At 41.0% G+C, this 15461-nt stretch overlaps 2 protein-coding genes across 7 annotated transcripts in view; one reads left to right on the top strand and one right to left on the bottom strand.

The window, feature by feature from the left end:
* The first annotated feature begins 12115 nt into the window (after positions 1-12115).
* Positions 12116-12982, top strand: LOC129720190 (uncharacterized). Of its 2 annotated transcripts, none has more exons than XM_055671635.1 (2): positions 12116-12253; positions 12319-12982. In XM_055671635.1, the coding sequence occupies exons 1-2, from the start codon at positions 12250-12252 to the stop codon at positions 12747-12749; spliced, it is 435 nt and encodes a 144-aa protein (XP_055527610.1). In that variant the 5' UTR covers positions 12116-12249; the 3' UTR covers positions 12750-12982. The 2 variants fall into 2 exon arrangements, with proteins under 2 accessions (XP_055527610.1, XP_055527609.1); XM_055671634.1 differs by having other exon boundaries at positions 12316-12982.
* LOC129720188 (transmembrane protein 184B) overlaps positions 12845-15461 on the bottom strand; it is a 67215-nt gene continuing 64598 nt past the window's right edge. For all 5 annotated transcript variants that reach the window (XM_055671630.1, XM_055671626.1, XM_055671628.1 and 2 more), the window contains one exon: positions 12845-15174. In XM_055671630.1, coding sequence (XP_055527605.1) covers positions 14867-15174 — 308 coding nt within the window. In that variant the 3' untranslated portion in view covers positions 12845-14866. The remainder of the gene's footprint in view (positions 15175-15461) is intronic.

Raw genomic sequence — 15461 nt, 5'->3', positions numbered from 1 at the left:
CCTACCAGTTTCCTTATCATATACTGAGTATAAATGAATCATGTGTTGGAACTCTTTCTTATTACTATTCATGTGTTTTTGCATACGTTTCCTTTCCTAATTTTATTTGGTACAAAGGAGTTGTTATAAGTTGATGTCTCTAACCATTGCATACGGCAAATCGTATTCCCTGCGTAAGACTTATTAGTACTTGCGGAAGAATATTCCAAGCCCAAATTTTCAGATCACGAACCGTGTAAAACACATCATAGCCTTAAAATATATTTTAAACTAATGTTAAAAGGTGCGCTACTATCAACAACTTAATCCTCTTCGGAAAAATAAGAAAAGATTTAGTATACTGATTGCGGTAAGCTAGATAATATTAGTTTTTTTCCAAAAATATTTTTTCTAATACTGTCAGACTGTAAAACCTCAAAGTTTTATTGGTATGTTTTTTTCCTATCACATTTGTCCATTTCTTCGTGAAGTCTGCAACAACAGTTCTGCAAATACTTGTTGCTAAGCATTTGATTAGATAACATACGTTGTGTCGAAAGATTCATATTGCAACAAATCAATACTAAGTAAGCAAAGTTTACTGTCTAACATGTGCGTTGCACTGATTTATTTTCGTTGCATATATAATTGTAATGGTGGTAGGTTATTTTTTGCACTCAGTTAAGTTTATCAGTAACTGACGGATTATCAAGACTGCTAGATAACAATACGTGGCGCTTATGAAGTAATATCCGGCCTTACGTACATTTAGCTCAACTTAGTGATACGTTTAATTTAACCCGAAATTTCATGGAACGGCCTAGGCGGTATTCACAACTGTAATCCCACTTGCTTGGTGCTCTCTATCTACATTAGAATTCTCACTCGATTTTATAAAAAGAAACGTTTGAATTGGAAGAAATGTTTTCTATTTCGGAAAAAAATCCATGCAAAATTTAATTTTGATTCCCACGTTCTCGTCTTTGCAGGTACGGCCGAATATTTTCAATAGTCAAACTTATCGAGCAAGAATTTCATCAATCCGCGGGACCAGAGCCGTAGCTACTCTGTTTTGCGTGGTGGGGCACAGACATTTATCTGACCTTTTTTGTTAAAGAAGTAATTTAAAGTTAATACATTTAGCTTAAATATACAAACGCTAATCTAGAAAATGTGAATAGTTGAATTATTCGCTTTATTTATAAGAATTAGAAAAAAATCGCTCGGGCAATACAAATGCGTCGGGGGCGGGACGTTTTTGGGCCAACACAAAAATAACAAAAAAGAAGGAGGTTGTATTCAAGACACGCCGCATAACTGACGTAGAACTACGCACACTATTAACAAATGCATTGTTGTAGGTGTTTCATAAATGAGTCATAAAGTCTTCTAATGCTTGCTTTGTGCTGCCTTAATAGTGGGGGAGTAAAGACACTGAAAACACGAGCTGTAAAAGCTGTTTCACATTCAGTTAATTTAACGGCCGCTACGGATTTAAGTTGCTAGTATCCAGCACAGATTGCTCGCTTGAGTTGTCAAAAAATTATTAACCTTCAAATACTTGTTTATTTGCCTTGAGGAAGGCATTTTGCTGCTCAAAATTGGATTTGCTGAAGGTAACCTTTATGCTGCCTCAGTAGTGGGGCAATAACGGCAGTCTGACGACACACGCTGAGAAGTGAGAAGAGCCGCGCTGCTCCTGAGACGTGGTGACCAACCACAGGGCAAGTGAATCGTTTGATTTAAAGGCAGCCATAGGCGCAACCCGCTGCTATCCGCTGCAATCCGCTGTTACTACTAAGTGCTGATATCTGCTGCCACTGCTGTCAACGTTATGGACGGTCTAGCCAGCTTACCTTCCGACCAGAAATGCCAGAACTATTTCGTTAAAAACCGTAGATTCTACGGATTTCCTCCTCTTTTCTACGGATTTCCCATATAAACGTTATTCCGTAGAAGTGAACAAATCCGCAGATCTACGGATAAATCCGTAGATCTGGCAAGCCTGCTTCCGACTAATGAATGTAGCTGGTTTTACCAGAAACACTCGTTTATAGCCGAAGGTTGCTATGAAATAGACCACGCCTTTCTGTTCAATTTTACCATTCTCTAATGTTCTTTAGATGAATTATTCCACAATTCTGATTTGTTTTTGTATACAGCGAATAAACACCGATGATGCTCTCACACACGCAACGATTTTAACCCGTATCGTGTTGCGGTTTGTAAAATCAAGCGATTTCGTTTGCTCGTTGTTGCGTGTTGCATCATGTTGCAACTGAGCAGCTGGGAGACGACGAAATTCTGTTCATGTTGATTGATTGATTCGACTTCAATTTATTCCTGTAAAGTCAAATTAATCACCTTTGTTAAGGCGTTCTAACAGAACAGGGCAGTTTGTTGTTCAAAATCGGTTATGCTGATCGCAGCCTTTTTGCTGCCCCAACAGTGGGGGGGGATTAGGTAAATGAATAAAATAAAAATTTTAATCACGACAGCATTTGATTGCTAGGATCCAGCACAGAATGCTTGTGTTATTGCCAAAAAGTTATTAACCTTCAATTACCTGTTAATTTGCCTTGAGAAAGGCATTTTCCTGTTCAAAATCTGTAAGAGCTGTTTTCGCATTCAGTAAATAGGACGGCCGCGACAGATTGTGTTTTCTTAGATTCAGCACAGAATGTGTTGTTGCCAAGATAAAGCAAAGCTTTATTGCGGGAAGAAGGCCGAAGCCCTTAACTGGCGTATCGAGACGTTTGGTGCTACCTCGCTGCTGCTTAGATACGTGATGTGATTTGTTTACTGGCGCAACCCGCTGCTACTACTTCCGCAATTCGCTACGATGCGGCTAACTAGTTATACTATTCTGTCGACCTTTTTAGGGGAAGGCAGCAAGCGACCAATCAGAGGACGTAATTTGCATTTCAACAAGGCTCGACAATTTTCAATAGTACAATAGTTCGCCTAATCAATCAACACTTTTCTACTTTCGGGTGGATGCGTGTATAATTTTCCAAACAATTGCTGCAAGAATCAAGAAAATCGGTTGAAAACAAACCGATTTATAAGCATTTAAAAAGGACCATTTTTCGTCCCCGTTTCGTTAATAGCTTTCCTATTCACATCCCTATGTGGTAGGCTAAAGAAAAACGTAGTTCTACGTCAAAAGACCAAACCAGTGTTCTGAGTATTGTTTTGTAACCTTGATATATAAGAACATGTCTGTGTTCATTTCGTGGTTTGGAGTTTTAGGAAATTAACCCAGATCTGCCAATGGGTAAACAACGCGGTTTACCCGGTACTATGAATGGCTGATAGTGTGGCAGCAATGATGCCATGGACATAAATGAAACCACCCTTCAGATTAGTTTGTCGCAGAAACATGATTGAAAATGTATTGAACACCTTTGACTAGATATTTATGTCTAGAATCGGATGGTTGACATCCGCTGAAATCAGTATTAGTAATGTATATAACAAGTAATAAATTTAAAACAAAATGGATTAGTCATACCTTTCCGTTATGAACTCTGTCATTTTGTCATTTGCTTATTTAAACTCTCAATATGCACCGGTGTCGGCTGCATACGCTTGTTGTAGGTATAGCTTTGTCATTAAGGTGCGATAAAAATTTTGAACCTTGATCAATCACGCTTAGTCATTACAGGGACGCAACCTTAACAGCATCATAGAAGTTCATCAGTCGTTCTGGTCCTGCGTGCCGGCTAGGGGAACAGAACTTCCATACTTCTATCTGCGGCAAGTATAAATCTGTTCGCAATCATTCAATTGTTGATGCACTCCGCGTTTCTAGCCGACCGACTAAAGACCCACCGCTTCAAGACGACCAAATTCCCGACTCCCACCAGCATGACAGTACTCTTGGAAAAAGACCGAGACCTTATTCAACTGCCGTGTCAACACGCAACATAACGCAACGATGTTAGCATTATGGATGCCTCTAACCTCCCCGCCGCAGTCGAGCCATTCCAACTGGCGATCACAAGTCGTCCCGGTCCTGTGTCTACGTTGTCAACAACCTCTAACGAACTGCTAGATTGCTAAGGTGTCGCTGGCTTCTTCTCCACTTGTTAAACACGTTCCATCAGAGAGTCTGTCACAACGTGACTTCAGTAACAACAACTGTTTACTACGATTTGGCGTATTGCTAACTGGAATCGATTGAAATACCGTATTGGACACGGATGACGCCTCAACTCTCTCCTACATTTTAAGTTACGCCAAAGATCGACACGTCCCTAAAAGGACCATCTTTTTAGTTTTAAGTCATCAGATATAATTTGCGCCGTTAAACATTAAATTGTATTTGTGTCGTGTCAAATAAATGATATGTGAAAAAAGACCATCTCTGTCCAACAGAAATTTGCCTGGCTGAACCCTGCATTACAACGTCTTAAATCGGAAAAATAGCAACCCTGAGGAGGTTTTCAAGATACTGAACTCTACCTCTACGGAACCACTACTTGTCGATCAATGACCGTCGATCAATACATACATTTAAGTCGCTATGGCTTCCGAAGCTTCCTTCGTAATATCGAGCGTAGGCTTAAACGTAACTTAAAACCGTTTTGAAAATAGTTTAGCGAACAGCGTCAAGATGACGGCCATCCTTCGAGTATGCACTTAGACGGCGATACTGCGAACTCTGTCGAACAATCAGCCAATTGTTTTCGCAGATATTGTGGACGAACGGTTAACGACGGACGAGATAACTGCCGCAATAGAACGTGTCCCTTTTCTCGGTCGTGCACTGACTAACCTCTCTATTGATGATAGCGCGGTCTTCGAAACTCAGGTCTTCCATGTCCGCCGGACCTCTCCAATGTGTCGTCTATTCACTCAATCCATCCATTTCATCGGCGTACATGTTCCTAGTACACAAGAAAGGAAATAGTAGAAACGTTACCTTGGAATCTCCGCTCTTTGCTTTATACCGGAACTGTTCGAGCTCGTCGTGTACATCACGTACATCACAGACGACCAACGCGGGTTCATGCCTAAGCGATCAACGGCCACAAGTCTCCTGACGCTCACATCTTACAGCTTTGGACAACCAGTCTCAAACGGACGTTATTTACACAGACCAATCCGCTCTATTTAATAAACTAAACCACCGAGTCGCCGTAGCGAAACTCTAAAAACTTGGCATCGGAAGCCCACTGCTTAAGTGGTTTCAGTCGAATTTGTCTAACCGTTGTTTAGTAGTGAACATCGATGGTGTCTTTTCGACATTTTCCTCCTCTCACTTCGACATTTCGCAAGGCATTTGAAATTTCTGATCTACTTGAACGACTTCAATTTCCGACTCCAAGGCCTTCGACTGTCATTTGCTGACGACCTGAAGTTCGCAGAAGGTAAAACTCCGTCAGATGCCGCAGCTTTCCAGGACAAGTTATGGGTTTTCGCAAAATGGTGCGTTGACAACCGCAAGCAATTTAACGTCGACAAATGCGAGATAACAACGCTCTCCAGAAAGCGAGGTCCACAGACTTTCAACTACAACTTATAAAACACACCTCTGCGACACTCAAACTGTGTCAAGGACTTGGGAGTACTGCTTGACCCAAAGACAACTTTCAAACAACACATGACATTCACCATCAAAAAGGCTAGCAGAAACTGCTAGGTTTGGTGTACTCGAACTAAGAATACTGCGCATCAGTGTGGAATCCCTACAATCTGAATGAAGTAAGCAAAATTGAGTCTCCAAAGATTGCCCTGTAACGACCTGTTCGCGCCAAAACTCCCGCCTCAGCTGGGCATTAGTGTCATCCGTGAGTGACCAGCTGAGGCCCAAGCGACGCTGGTTTGCGCGCGATTATTTTTATCTTTGTTCTGGCTCGACAATGCTGCCGTCCGAGAGGCAGCCTATAAAAGCGCTCTTCAGAGCAGTGCCAGTGTTAGTCGTTAGTGGTTTGTCGATAATCGTACGGTGGCAGCGCCAGTGTTAGTCGTTAGTGGTTAGTCGATAATCGTACGGTGGCAGCGCCGTCACGCTGCCCCGTTGTAAATATTGTACGGTATAGAATAAATGTAGTTAAGTAAAGACTTGCGTTTGCGTTCGCCGGGAAAAGAAAACTTGTCCCTGGGCCTTAATTGCCCTCTCGTGATGCCAAAGGGCGAAATTCAACACAACGTAGGGCCGTGCGCGATCATATTTGGTGCCGTGACCAGGATCGCGCCAATTTGGCATCACCCGCGAGTGTTCGAGCGCCAATTTTTACTAACGGGACGTCACCCGCATCGAGCTAAACCTACACGGCTAAATTTGTACGTAGAAAAGTGAGTGGATTTCAGACTAGAAGGTTGAGTGAAGGTCAAACAAACGAATTTTACCTATTTGCAACCGACAACTTGAAAATTAGTGGTGTGAAACATCTTCAGACAATGATTTCCGTGCGCCACTCAGTGCGGAGACTGCGACGCATAAGCAGTAGGAATTTTCCGTTACCGTGCCGTCCACTAATTTCAAGGAATGCTGATCAACGGGACGAATCGACTTTCATCCGTTTCATCATGGGCAGCCACAAGCTAAAAGTGGCCAGGCGCTTCCAGTAATCGATGCCTCTAGGGGTAGCGCGTTTAGGTCAACCGCGGCGACCGAAAACTGCTGCCCCACTATCCTGCCTAGTTAAGTATTTATCCTTATCTGCAACAATGCAGTACGTTTACGCTGTGATAATTTTCAGTTCACGTCAGTTACCTGACTGTTTTCAACGGAGTCAAACCTCCACCCGGACCGCTGCGTCTACGAGTTTTCGGAGTTGAACTTCCGCCTGGACCTTTGCGTCATTATGTGTGTTTGGAGCCGTGCCTCCCCTTGGATCCATGCGTCCAGCCATGGAATGGTTAGCAGCCGTGCCTGCTTTCGGAGCTGTGTATACATCCCGGACCCCACGCGTCTGTACAAAGTGATGTTTATGGAACAGTGCCTCCATTGACGGACCTCTGCGTCCACGCTACTTTCGGAGCCGTGCCTCCACCCTTTCGGAGCGATGCCTCCAGGAGCCTAGCCTCCTTTGTGTGAATATTCGGAGTCATACCTCCACCCTACGGAGCCCTGCCTCCTCGTGTAGATAGTCGGAGCCGTGCCTCCACCTTTCGGAGCGATGCCTCCAGGAGCCCTGCCTCCTTGTGTTTATAATCGGAGCCGTGCCTCCACCTGCCGGACCCCTTCAATCGGAAAACGTTGAAACCCATGGGGTTTCAAGGGGGGGAGTATGTTCGTGCCAAAACTCCCGCCTCAGCTGGGCATTACTGTCATCCGTGAGTGACCAGCTGAGGCCTAAGCGACGCTGGTTTGCGCGCGCTTATTTTCAGCTTTGTTCTGGCTCGACAATGCTGCCGTCCAAGAGGCAGCCTATAAAAGCGCTCTCTACAGCTGCGCTTGTGTTCAGTTCATTGTGGTTAGTCAATTTGCGTCCGGCGACAGCGCCGGCACGCTGCTCACTTGTAAATATTTTCCGTTTAGAATAAATGTACTTAGTATAGTGAACGTTAGTATTGTGTTGTCGTGCCGAAAGAACGCTCGTCCCTGGGCCGTAATTGCCCCACCTGTGATGCCAAAGGGCGAATGTAATACACAACGTAGGGCCGTGCGCGATCACGACCCTTTTCGACTACCTAGTCTCGAACAGCGATGAAGACTCATCAACTTCGACACACTGCAAATTCGTCGGGACATAATCAGGGCAACATTCGTTTCCGACATATTGACCTCACGGGTAGATTGTTCGGAAATTCTCGAGCAACTCAATATTTATGTTTGACGACGCATGCTGCGAAATAGCCTTTTCTTCACGCTCAGAATAGGCGAACAAACTACAGCAGCTTTAGCACGATAACTAGGCTGACTAGATTTTCTCGGGATAAAAACGGTACAATTGGGTTCAAAAAAAACGGGACACATGATAAAATTGATTTTTGAAAATGTTTACCAACCAAAGCATACAAACAATTATTCATTGCTTTGATGAACTTGCCCGACACTAAAGAATGTGCGTCTTTGCAATGAGTTCCTGAAATTCTCTCTATTTAAGATTTTTCAAGGAGTATCCAAAAACGGTACAAAATGGCAAAAAGACGATACGGTTAAAAACAGTCGAAAAACGGTACTGTCCCGTTCAGAACCGTACGTCTGGTTTGCCTAACGATAACCGGTCTCCAGCGCCATTTCAATCGTTACGCTACATGCTTTGATGACACCAGCTGCGAGATGCTGAAGATGCCGCTTCTTGACTTTAGTACCTAATTTGCAGTATAAGAAAATTATTTGGGCCGAAAAACCTTGTTGATGTTATTTTAACAAATGAACAATAAAAAATGGAGGATTATCAAACAAGTAGGTACGTGCTCCCTTTTGTCCTAATTACCAAATGTATTCCAATAATGCTTGAATTTGATTCCGCAAAAACGTTTGTTTATGTATAGCATGTAGCAAAGTAAGCAAAAGTTAATGGAGGAAAAAAAAATAAAATAACATCATCAAACAGGCGGGGGATACGTAGTGCGTAAAAAACCGCATCAATTCTGAAATCCGTGTAAAAAGAATTAAGTGTCTTTAACATCCTTAGAATACAATTATTCCTAAAAATGTTGGAATCGAAAATATGCTCTAAAAACTAAAATTCAAGAAGCAAACTTGTCTTTAATTTTTCCAACTTGATTTTTTTTGAATGTTTTTTTTTTTGTAACAGCTAGTTTATTTGAAAAAGTCAGAAAAAAACATCTTTTTACGATGTATATTTACTATCAGTTCCCTACAATTCATCAGGAATCAGGTAGATCGGTAGACGAATTAGTATGCATTGTTTCAACAAAGTAAAGTTTACCAAAATTTGGAGAATGTATCCTGAAAGTTGCAATCGATGGAAGACAAGGAACAACATAATATTGTGCAAAGGCATCTGAACATGCGAGGTTTAAAGGACTCAGAAGTTCGCCAAGCCTTGATCCTTAAGCAAGTATTACACGAAGCGAATATTTGCTATTTTTGGTACGAATCATATTTGCACAAAATAAAATCAGTACCAAAAATAGCAAATATTTGCTTCGAGTAATACCTGCTTTACTGTTGCTCCCTGGCCACAGAAGAATTACCAGAACATATCCAAATTTTGGAACCATCTAAGTTTGATAACTCGCGAACACTTGGTTCGATTAAAGAATTGGCCTGTAAGTGAATGCCATCTGGCGAAAAGGATAAGGATGCCTAAGAGTTCTACAATTGCGTAAGCATGCCTTCTTTGGTCCAGTGACGATGTCAAAAAAGGAAATATGTCCAGCGCCATCGCTACATTTGTTTTGGGTTCAATGAACAGCACTTACACCAACATTACCAAGAATAATCGTAGTGCTGCTGAACCTTGAACCACGGCAACAAACTCTTCTCGGCATGCTCAAATCCGGCTTTGCAAGATGGCATTGTTATCGAAACGTAGCATCCTACACGAAGCTGGACTCAAGGAGTACGTCGTCATGGGGTAACATTTCGACTCACCACTGGATTTTACTCCTTTGAGGTTGACCTTATTAATATAATTTTCGCGAAAGCTGGCCAGGTTCAGGGTATCCAATAGCCAGGGCCGGATTTACGATTGTGGGGGCCCGGGGCCCAGTTATAGTGGGGGGCCCAAATTAAAACAAAACTGTTTTTCATCGTACGAGTTAAAAGCATTTATTTGCTATTGAAAAATTAGCAAAAATTTGTTAGAATTTTTTCTTAAGCTCTATTTAGAGTTCCAAGCGAAGTGAAAATCTCATACAACATGTTCATTTTTTCACGCTCGTGAAAAATGCAACCTGCATAAAATTTCACTTCGCTTGGAACTGTAAACAAATTCGATCCAGCGAAATCGATGGTTGTGGATCTCATCTTTTTCACTTGGGTTTATTTCTTTCACGCATGCAAGCGCTAGTGAAAAAAGGAGCAGCAAGCGAAACTTGCGTGCGTTTCTATTCTGTCAGTTGCAGCCAATTTTCACTTCGCTCGGAGTGTAAACTCGTGAGTTTCACTCCACTTAAACTGTAAACTGCAGGGTGGTGAAATACCTGCGTGTTCCACAAACGGGTTTTCACGACAGATTTCGCAAGCGAAAATTTACGCTATTTCACTTGTCAAATTTTTCACTTCGCTTGGAACTGTAAACTATGCTTTACGAGTTTTTTTGCAGAAAACTTATTAATTAAATAATCAACATTCATCTTCTTCAGTATACTCGTACTCGAAACCTAATAATGCTAAGTTTGACTGCCTTTCATTCTTCACAGTCGCACGCAACCTATTTTCAATAAGTTTCGTCTTCAAGTTTTTTTCTTGATACCTGAAAAAAAAAACTACCGCGATTTGAAAAAAAAAGCGAAACACAGGCAAAAATTTGCACACAATTTGAGAAAGACGGCGCAAATATAAGACGACTCTGACAATAATAGAAACTAGTAAAAAACTACACACATCTGCAGGTCAATAAAATCTGCACACGAGCTCAGAAAATCTGCATTTTGAAAAGCACATCTGGTATCCCTGATTCGGACAAGTAAGCAAAAGCAATGCATTAAAAAAACTTGTGGATTATTTTCTTTCTTTGCTTTACCTCCCATGCGCGCTAAAGCTCTAGAGTTAAAGTTTGGCCGACTGTCACTGAAAAGTTCCAATCAAACAGTCAACAGTTTTTTCATCATAGTTTTAACATTGCTGATGTTCGATTGGAACGAGTTTTGACAGTTCGATTGGCGCTTTTAGTGACAGTCGGCTAAACTTTAACTCTAGGCGTTTAATGCGCGCTGGTTCGATTCAAATGGTGTGTTAATGTGTGTCATTCCAAGAGAATCCAAGGTGAACTCTTATGGATGTAGTTGTGATATTGGCGCTCGCGAAAAAATAACACTGAAGGAAAGTGTCAGATTGAAATGGTCTGTTCAAATTTTCTTACTGTAAATCGAACTTTTGATTAAATCTCATTTTTAAAAAGAAAAATCTTTTTGTCGATTTGTGGGGGCCCTAAAAATGTGGGGGCCCGGGCCCCCTGGGCCCCCCCATAAATCCGGCTCTGCCAATAGCATCGAAGTTTCATATTATGAAATTTCATGTGGCTAAGTGATGCTTTGCAGCAAATGAAGGACTCGGACGGTTTCCTGAAAAGACCATTGAAGCTTTTCACCATGGTTTTGCTCAAACATGGATGAATCATAATGTTCCAGAAACGCATGAAAAATATCATTACTTCAATATACTATGCAATCACATCGTTACCATCCCATAGGTTACAATGTACCTAGCGTCTCCATAAATGGACAAAAATGGTAAAAAAACAAGTTCCTCTACTTAAATCAAACCATCCAGTTCAACAATGACCTCAGTGAAGAAAAGCCGAAATTGAGTCCCAATGGGCACTCAGTTTTTACTAACGATTAACATTCCTTTTTTTTCTGAACCGACCCCCCCCCCTTCTGATCATAAAGTTGCGAACAAAAACAACAAATAAACTTATTGCTGGAATAAATGACTACATTGTCAATAAAAACAAGTCAACCGTCAGTCTACATTTTTGAATAACTTTTAAACTATTTTTGTGCTTTTAACCCATTCCCGGCGGGTGATGCCGTATAACATGATTTTATACGAAGAACAACGAAATTGAATGACGCATAGATTGTGAACATTTAAATAAATCATTAAATTATAAAAATGAGGAGCATATCAGTATACACTTCATTTCACCCACCAAACCACAGAACGTTTTTTACATGCCGGGAAATCTGCGACGTCTACCGGACGAAAATGGCTATGTATATATAATAAATGAATAACTGGAGGAACATGAGAACAAATTTGATGTTAAAAAATGATGCCAGCATCCGTCACTTGAGTCACTACAAACGCTGCCTTTAGTTATCGAAACTAAACAAGCGCGCAGAATAATCGAGCATATGTTAGTTTAAAATGGTATCAGCATACACTGACTAATAACTCGCATGTAGAGATGACAACACTAGAGCGCTTAGTTGTAAATGGAACAGTTGTTCGAATGTTGTGCAAATAGTTTACTCACCTCCGAGGGTGTCACTAATAGCTATGTATAGATGTTCCAATACTAGGGTAGGGTTCGAAAAGAACAATGATATCTCTGGCTTAGATAAGACCACCTCACCACTTGTTGGTTCAGTTGTTACAAAACATCCCTCGGAGCATCAGTATTGTGGCAGTCTTGTTGTAGAGAACACCGTTTATCTGCGAATTCTTTTCTGAAGATGGGTAAGATAGCAAGGATGCGCAGTAGAGAAGCGAGAAAAGTACTGAAGCTCTTATCATTTCAGCAGCTACTAAATGGGTATGGACCAGCGTATCGGGTCCTCATCCGGCGAATATGATTCAGGGAGGTCAGGATAGCGACGGTTGCCCGATTTTCGTAGGTCGCGCAAACCACGGCGGTGATCTGCTACCTGCCAAGGTAATACCCATGAAAGGTGCCGCCTACGTCGCATACGGTGGTGAGGAAGTACTCGTTTCCAGCGTGGAGGTGCTCTGCCGAAAGGAACTAGTATGGGATTCGGCCGTGGGTGGCGAAATTCCGCCGGATGCGGTTGTCGGTGGCCATACAAGCGACGGAGAGGTTCTCTATGTTGGACGTGCTTACCACGAGGGATCACACACGATCGGCAAGGTACAGCGGTCCCATGGGTGTGTTTACATTCCGTACGATGGAGCAGAGGTGGCCGTACAGAGCTACGAAGTGCTGTGCGAGCGATAGGATGTTGGCGGGGTGATAAAACAACTATGAGATCGGAAATAAATTTACAGGCGCCTAATTCATCTGGGTAGTGATACACTATTGACTACTACTGCTACCATACATAAAATAATATTCACCTTTATTATATATACGCAGTTTTAGAAATTGTATCAAGTTTTACCTTTGTTCGACTAAATTTTCGCTGCCTTTTCTATTCAGTAATAACAACTTTTTTGTTTGTCAAATGTTGAGATGCCCATTTTCATTGTTCCAGATAACTAATAGTAGTAGTGATTCTGCATTTTGTATTTCTTACTCAGTTTTAGTCTCCCGTTTACTCTCTGCCGGTGCTTACAAAGCTGTGCGTATTGAAAAAACGAAAGGAGTTTCTTGTTGCATAGGTAACAATCTTTTTCACGTGAGGATTCATCATACAGTACAAATGCGTACGCCAGTAGGGTAGATCATTTTAAATTTAGGACAGTTTTGCCACCTTCAGTCGAGAGTGCATGTGCCAGTGTTACTCTTGGTTTTATAATCTTTTGATCAATATGTTTATGGATAAATTTTGCTCATTACTGTGGGTTTTAGTTGGGTAGTAACAAAAAAAATAAAAAGAATTCACAATAGAAGTTTTTATCTACTTGTGGACTTTAATATAGCAAATATGCTTTTGAATTGGCAGGAATATTGTACTCTTGCAATTGCCGCTAGTTCTGGTTGTAAGTTTGCTTCGACATTGAACGCTTGGCGTAGAAACGGTTTGCGCCTCTAATATCGATTTGTGTGACCATGTGATTGCAAAGTAATCTAAATGTGTATTGCGAATTACTGTGCTTATCTGCAACAGGTCGATGAAGAAAAAATGCATTTCCACATGATAAGATAATGGCTGCAACATAATGTACGTACGTTACAATGAAAAGGGTGGTTTCCAAGAACCTATCGCATGTTTGACGTATGACTACGAATGAATTTGATGCTTTACAACTTTCTGTCCTTGACTGCATTTCAAGTGTTTCAAGTAATGCTGTTTTGCAGCAATAAATTAACCAATAAATTAATCAATCATTTCTCAGAATTATTGGAAAATACACTTTAGTGTGGTGCAACAAATCAGTATTTGTAGTATTGTTATATGAGGCGTTGGCATCCAACCAACAATTTTACTATTCGGTGTGGAAATTCGTCACCTTTGTTGAAGAAAGGCATGCAGGCATTGATTTTTTGTTGAAAATCGTTTTCAGAAAGCACTGTTTTTGTTTGGTGTTATGGAATACATAAATGACATATTCTTGTCAGGTTTCTCCAAGTAAGCTATGAAATATCAATGCATATGGTTATTTTCGAAATCGTTCACAATTGTTATAATCATTCTGTTTAATGTAATTTTAGTATACCTGGCTTTTGGATTTCCGGCAAAAAGTTAGTTCTTAAGTTGTTGCCACAAAAATGTAAGCTCTGTTGAAGTTAATGGTTTTTGTAAGTTTTACGTTCCGTTCTAACACCTTGCGTTCACGTTTTATTCCAGAACTCAAATAAGCATTTAAAAATGCAGCTTTCTGCTTGTGTTACTATCTATACAGAAACATGTATGCATTTCAGACGGTATGAAAAATGTATTGTTGTCTTAAACTCTCTCTACAGCAGTTACCGAAAAAGCACTTCATTATTCGTTACCGCTTGATGTCGAGTTCTATTTTCCTTTATTCTGCTTTTATTTTTTTTTTACACTAAATCCCATCCTGGAAATGCAATGGTAGGTTATTGAATATTATTCCATTACTTAGTTGATAGGGAGTGTCAGTATTAGACATTGTTATCCAAACCTTGTTTGCGGTGACAATTGAGTAACGTTTGGAACGTTATCCAGGTGTTACGAACAACATACTTCCCACAAACTGAGTACCGAAATAACTGTAACTATCATATATGAATAACTATGTTACTTCCATTTCCTGTTCGTTACCTGTTAGTATTAACCTACACTAACACTTGGCTCTGGTTTATTTGCATAGTAAAAGCTTTTTCATCTTATATCGATACTGAAAATGGCACATTTACATATTACACAAAATAAACGTATAGCTTAACTTGCTCAATGACTAACACAAAAGGAATGACGGAAAACAATTTTACTGATACTCGTCATCGCTACTCAGCAACATGGTCTTTTCGTTATAGTTCTGGCTGATGGTTGACACCTTCTGAGGTGCCCCGCCGGCTGGCATAAATTTCCGTTGGCTGCCAAGCGTCGGTGGGGCAATGTAGTTGCTATGACCACTGGTATAGCCTGTGCCACGACCACTTCCGCCCCCATTACCACTGTTGTACATCTCGTTACCCCCACCAGCGCTGCCTCCGCTACCAGTTTGCGTTAGCTGATGTGTCGGATCATCTGGATCGTAGGATGCGACTCGGATGCCTCGGGAATTTTTGCCACCTGTATATATAGCGAAATAAAACCTTTAGTAATTATTCACTAAAAGTGAAGGTGATCTTACATGTGCAAGAAAGTTACGTTGGGATGCGCCATGAATAATATTCCAATCAAACAGTTATTTCAAGCAAAATTATAATTTGATGAGGTGATGATACTTACCAAGTGGAATTCCATGCTTCTACAACTGAACAAACAAAACTAGAATAATGCACATACCATGCTTTTATTTCCGACGCAGTATATTCTACATATACCTCGATTCGATATGAACACTGAAACGCTGCTTT

The sequence above is a fragment of the Wyeomyia smithii genome, chromosome 2 (genome assembly GCF_029784165.1).
Source record: "Wyeomyia smithii strain HCP4-BCI-WySm-NY-G18 chromosome 2, ASM2978416v1, whole genome shotgun sequence".
NCBI lineage: Eukaryota > Metazoa > Arthropoda > Insecta > Diptera > Culicidae > Wyeomyia > Wyeomyia smithii.
Note: the sequence above shows the minus strand (reverse complement) of the source record. Positions and strands in the feature narration are given on the sequence as shown.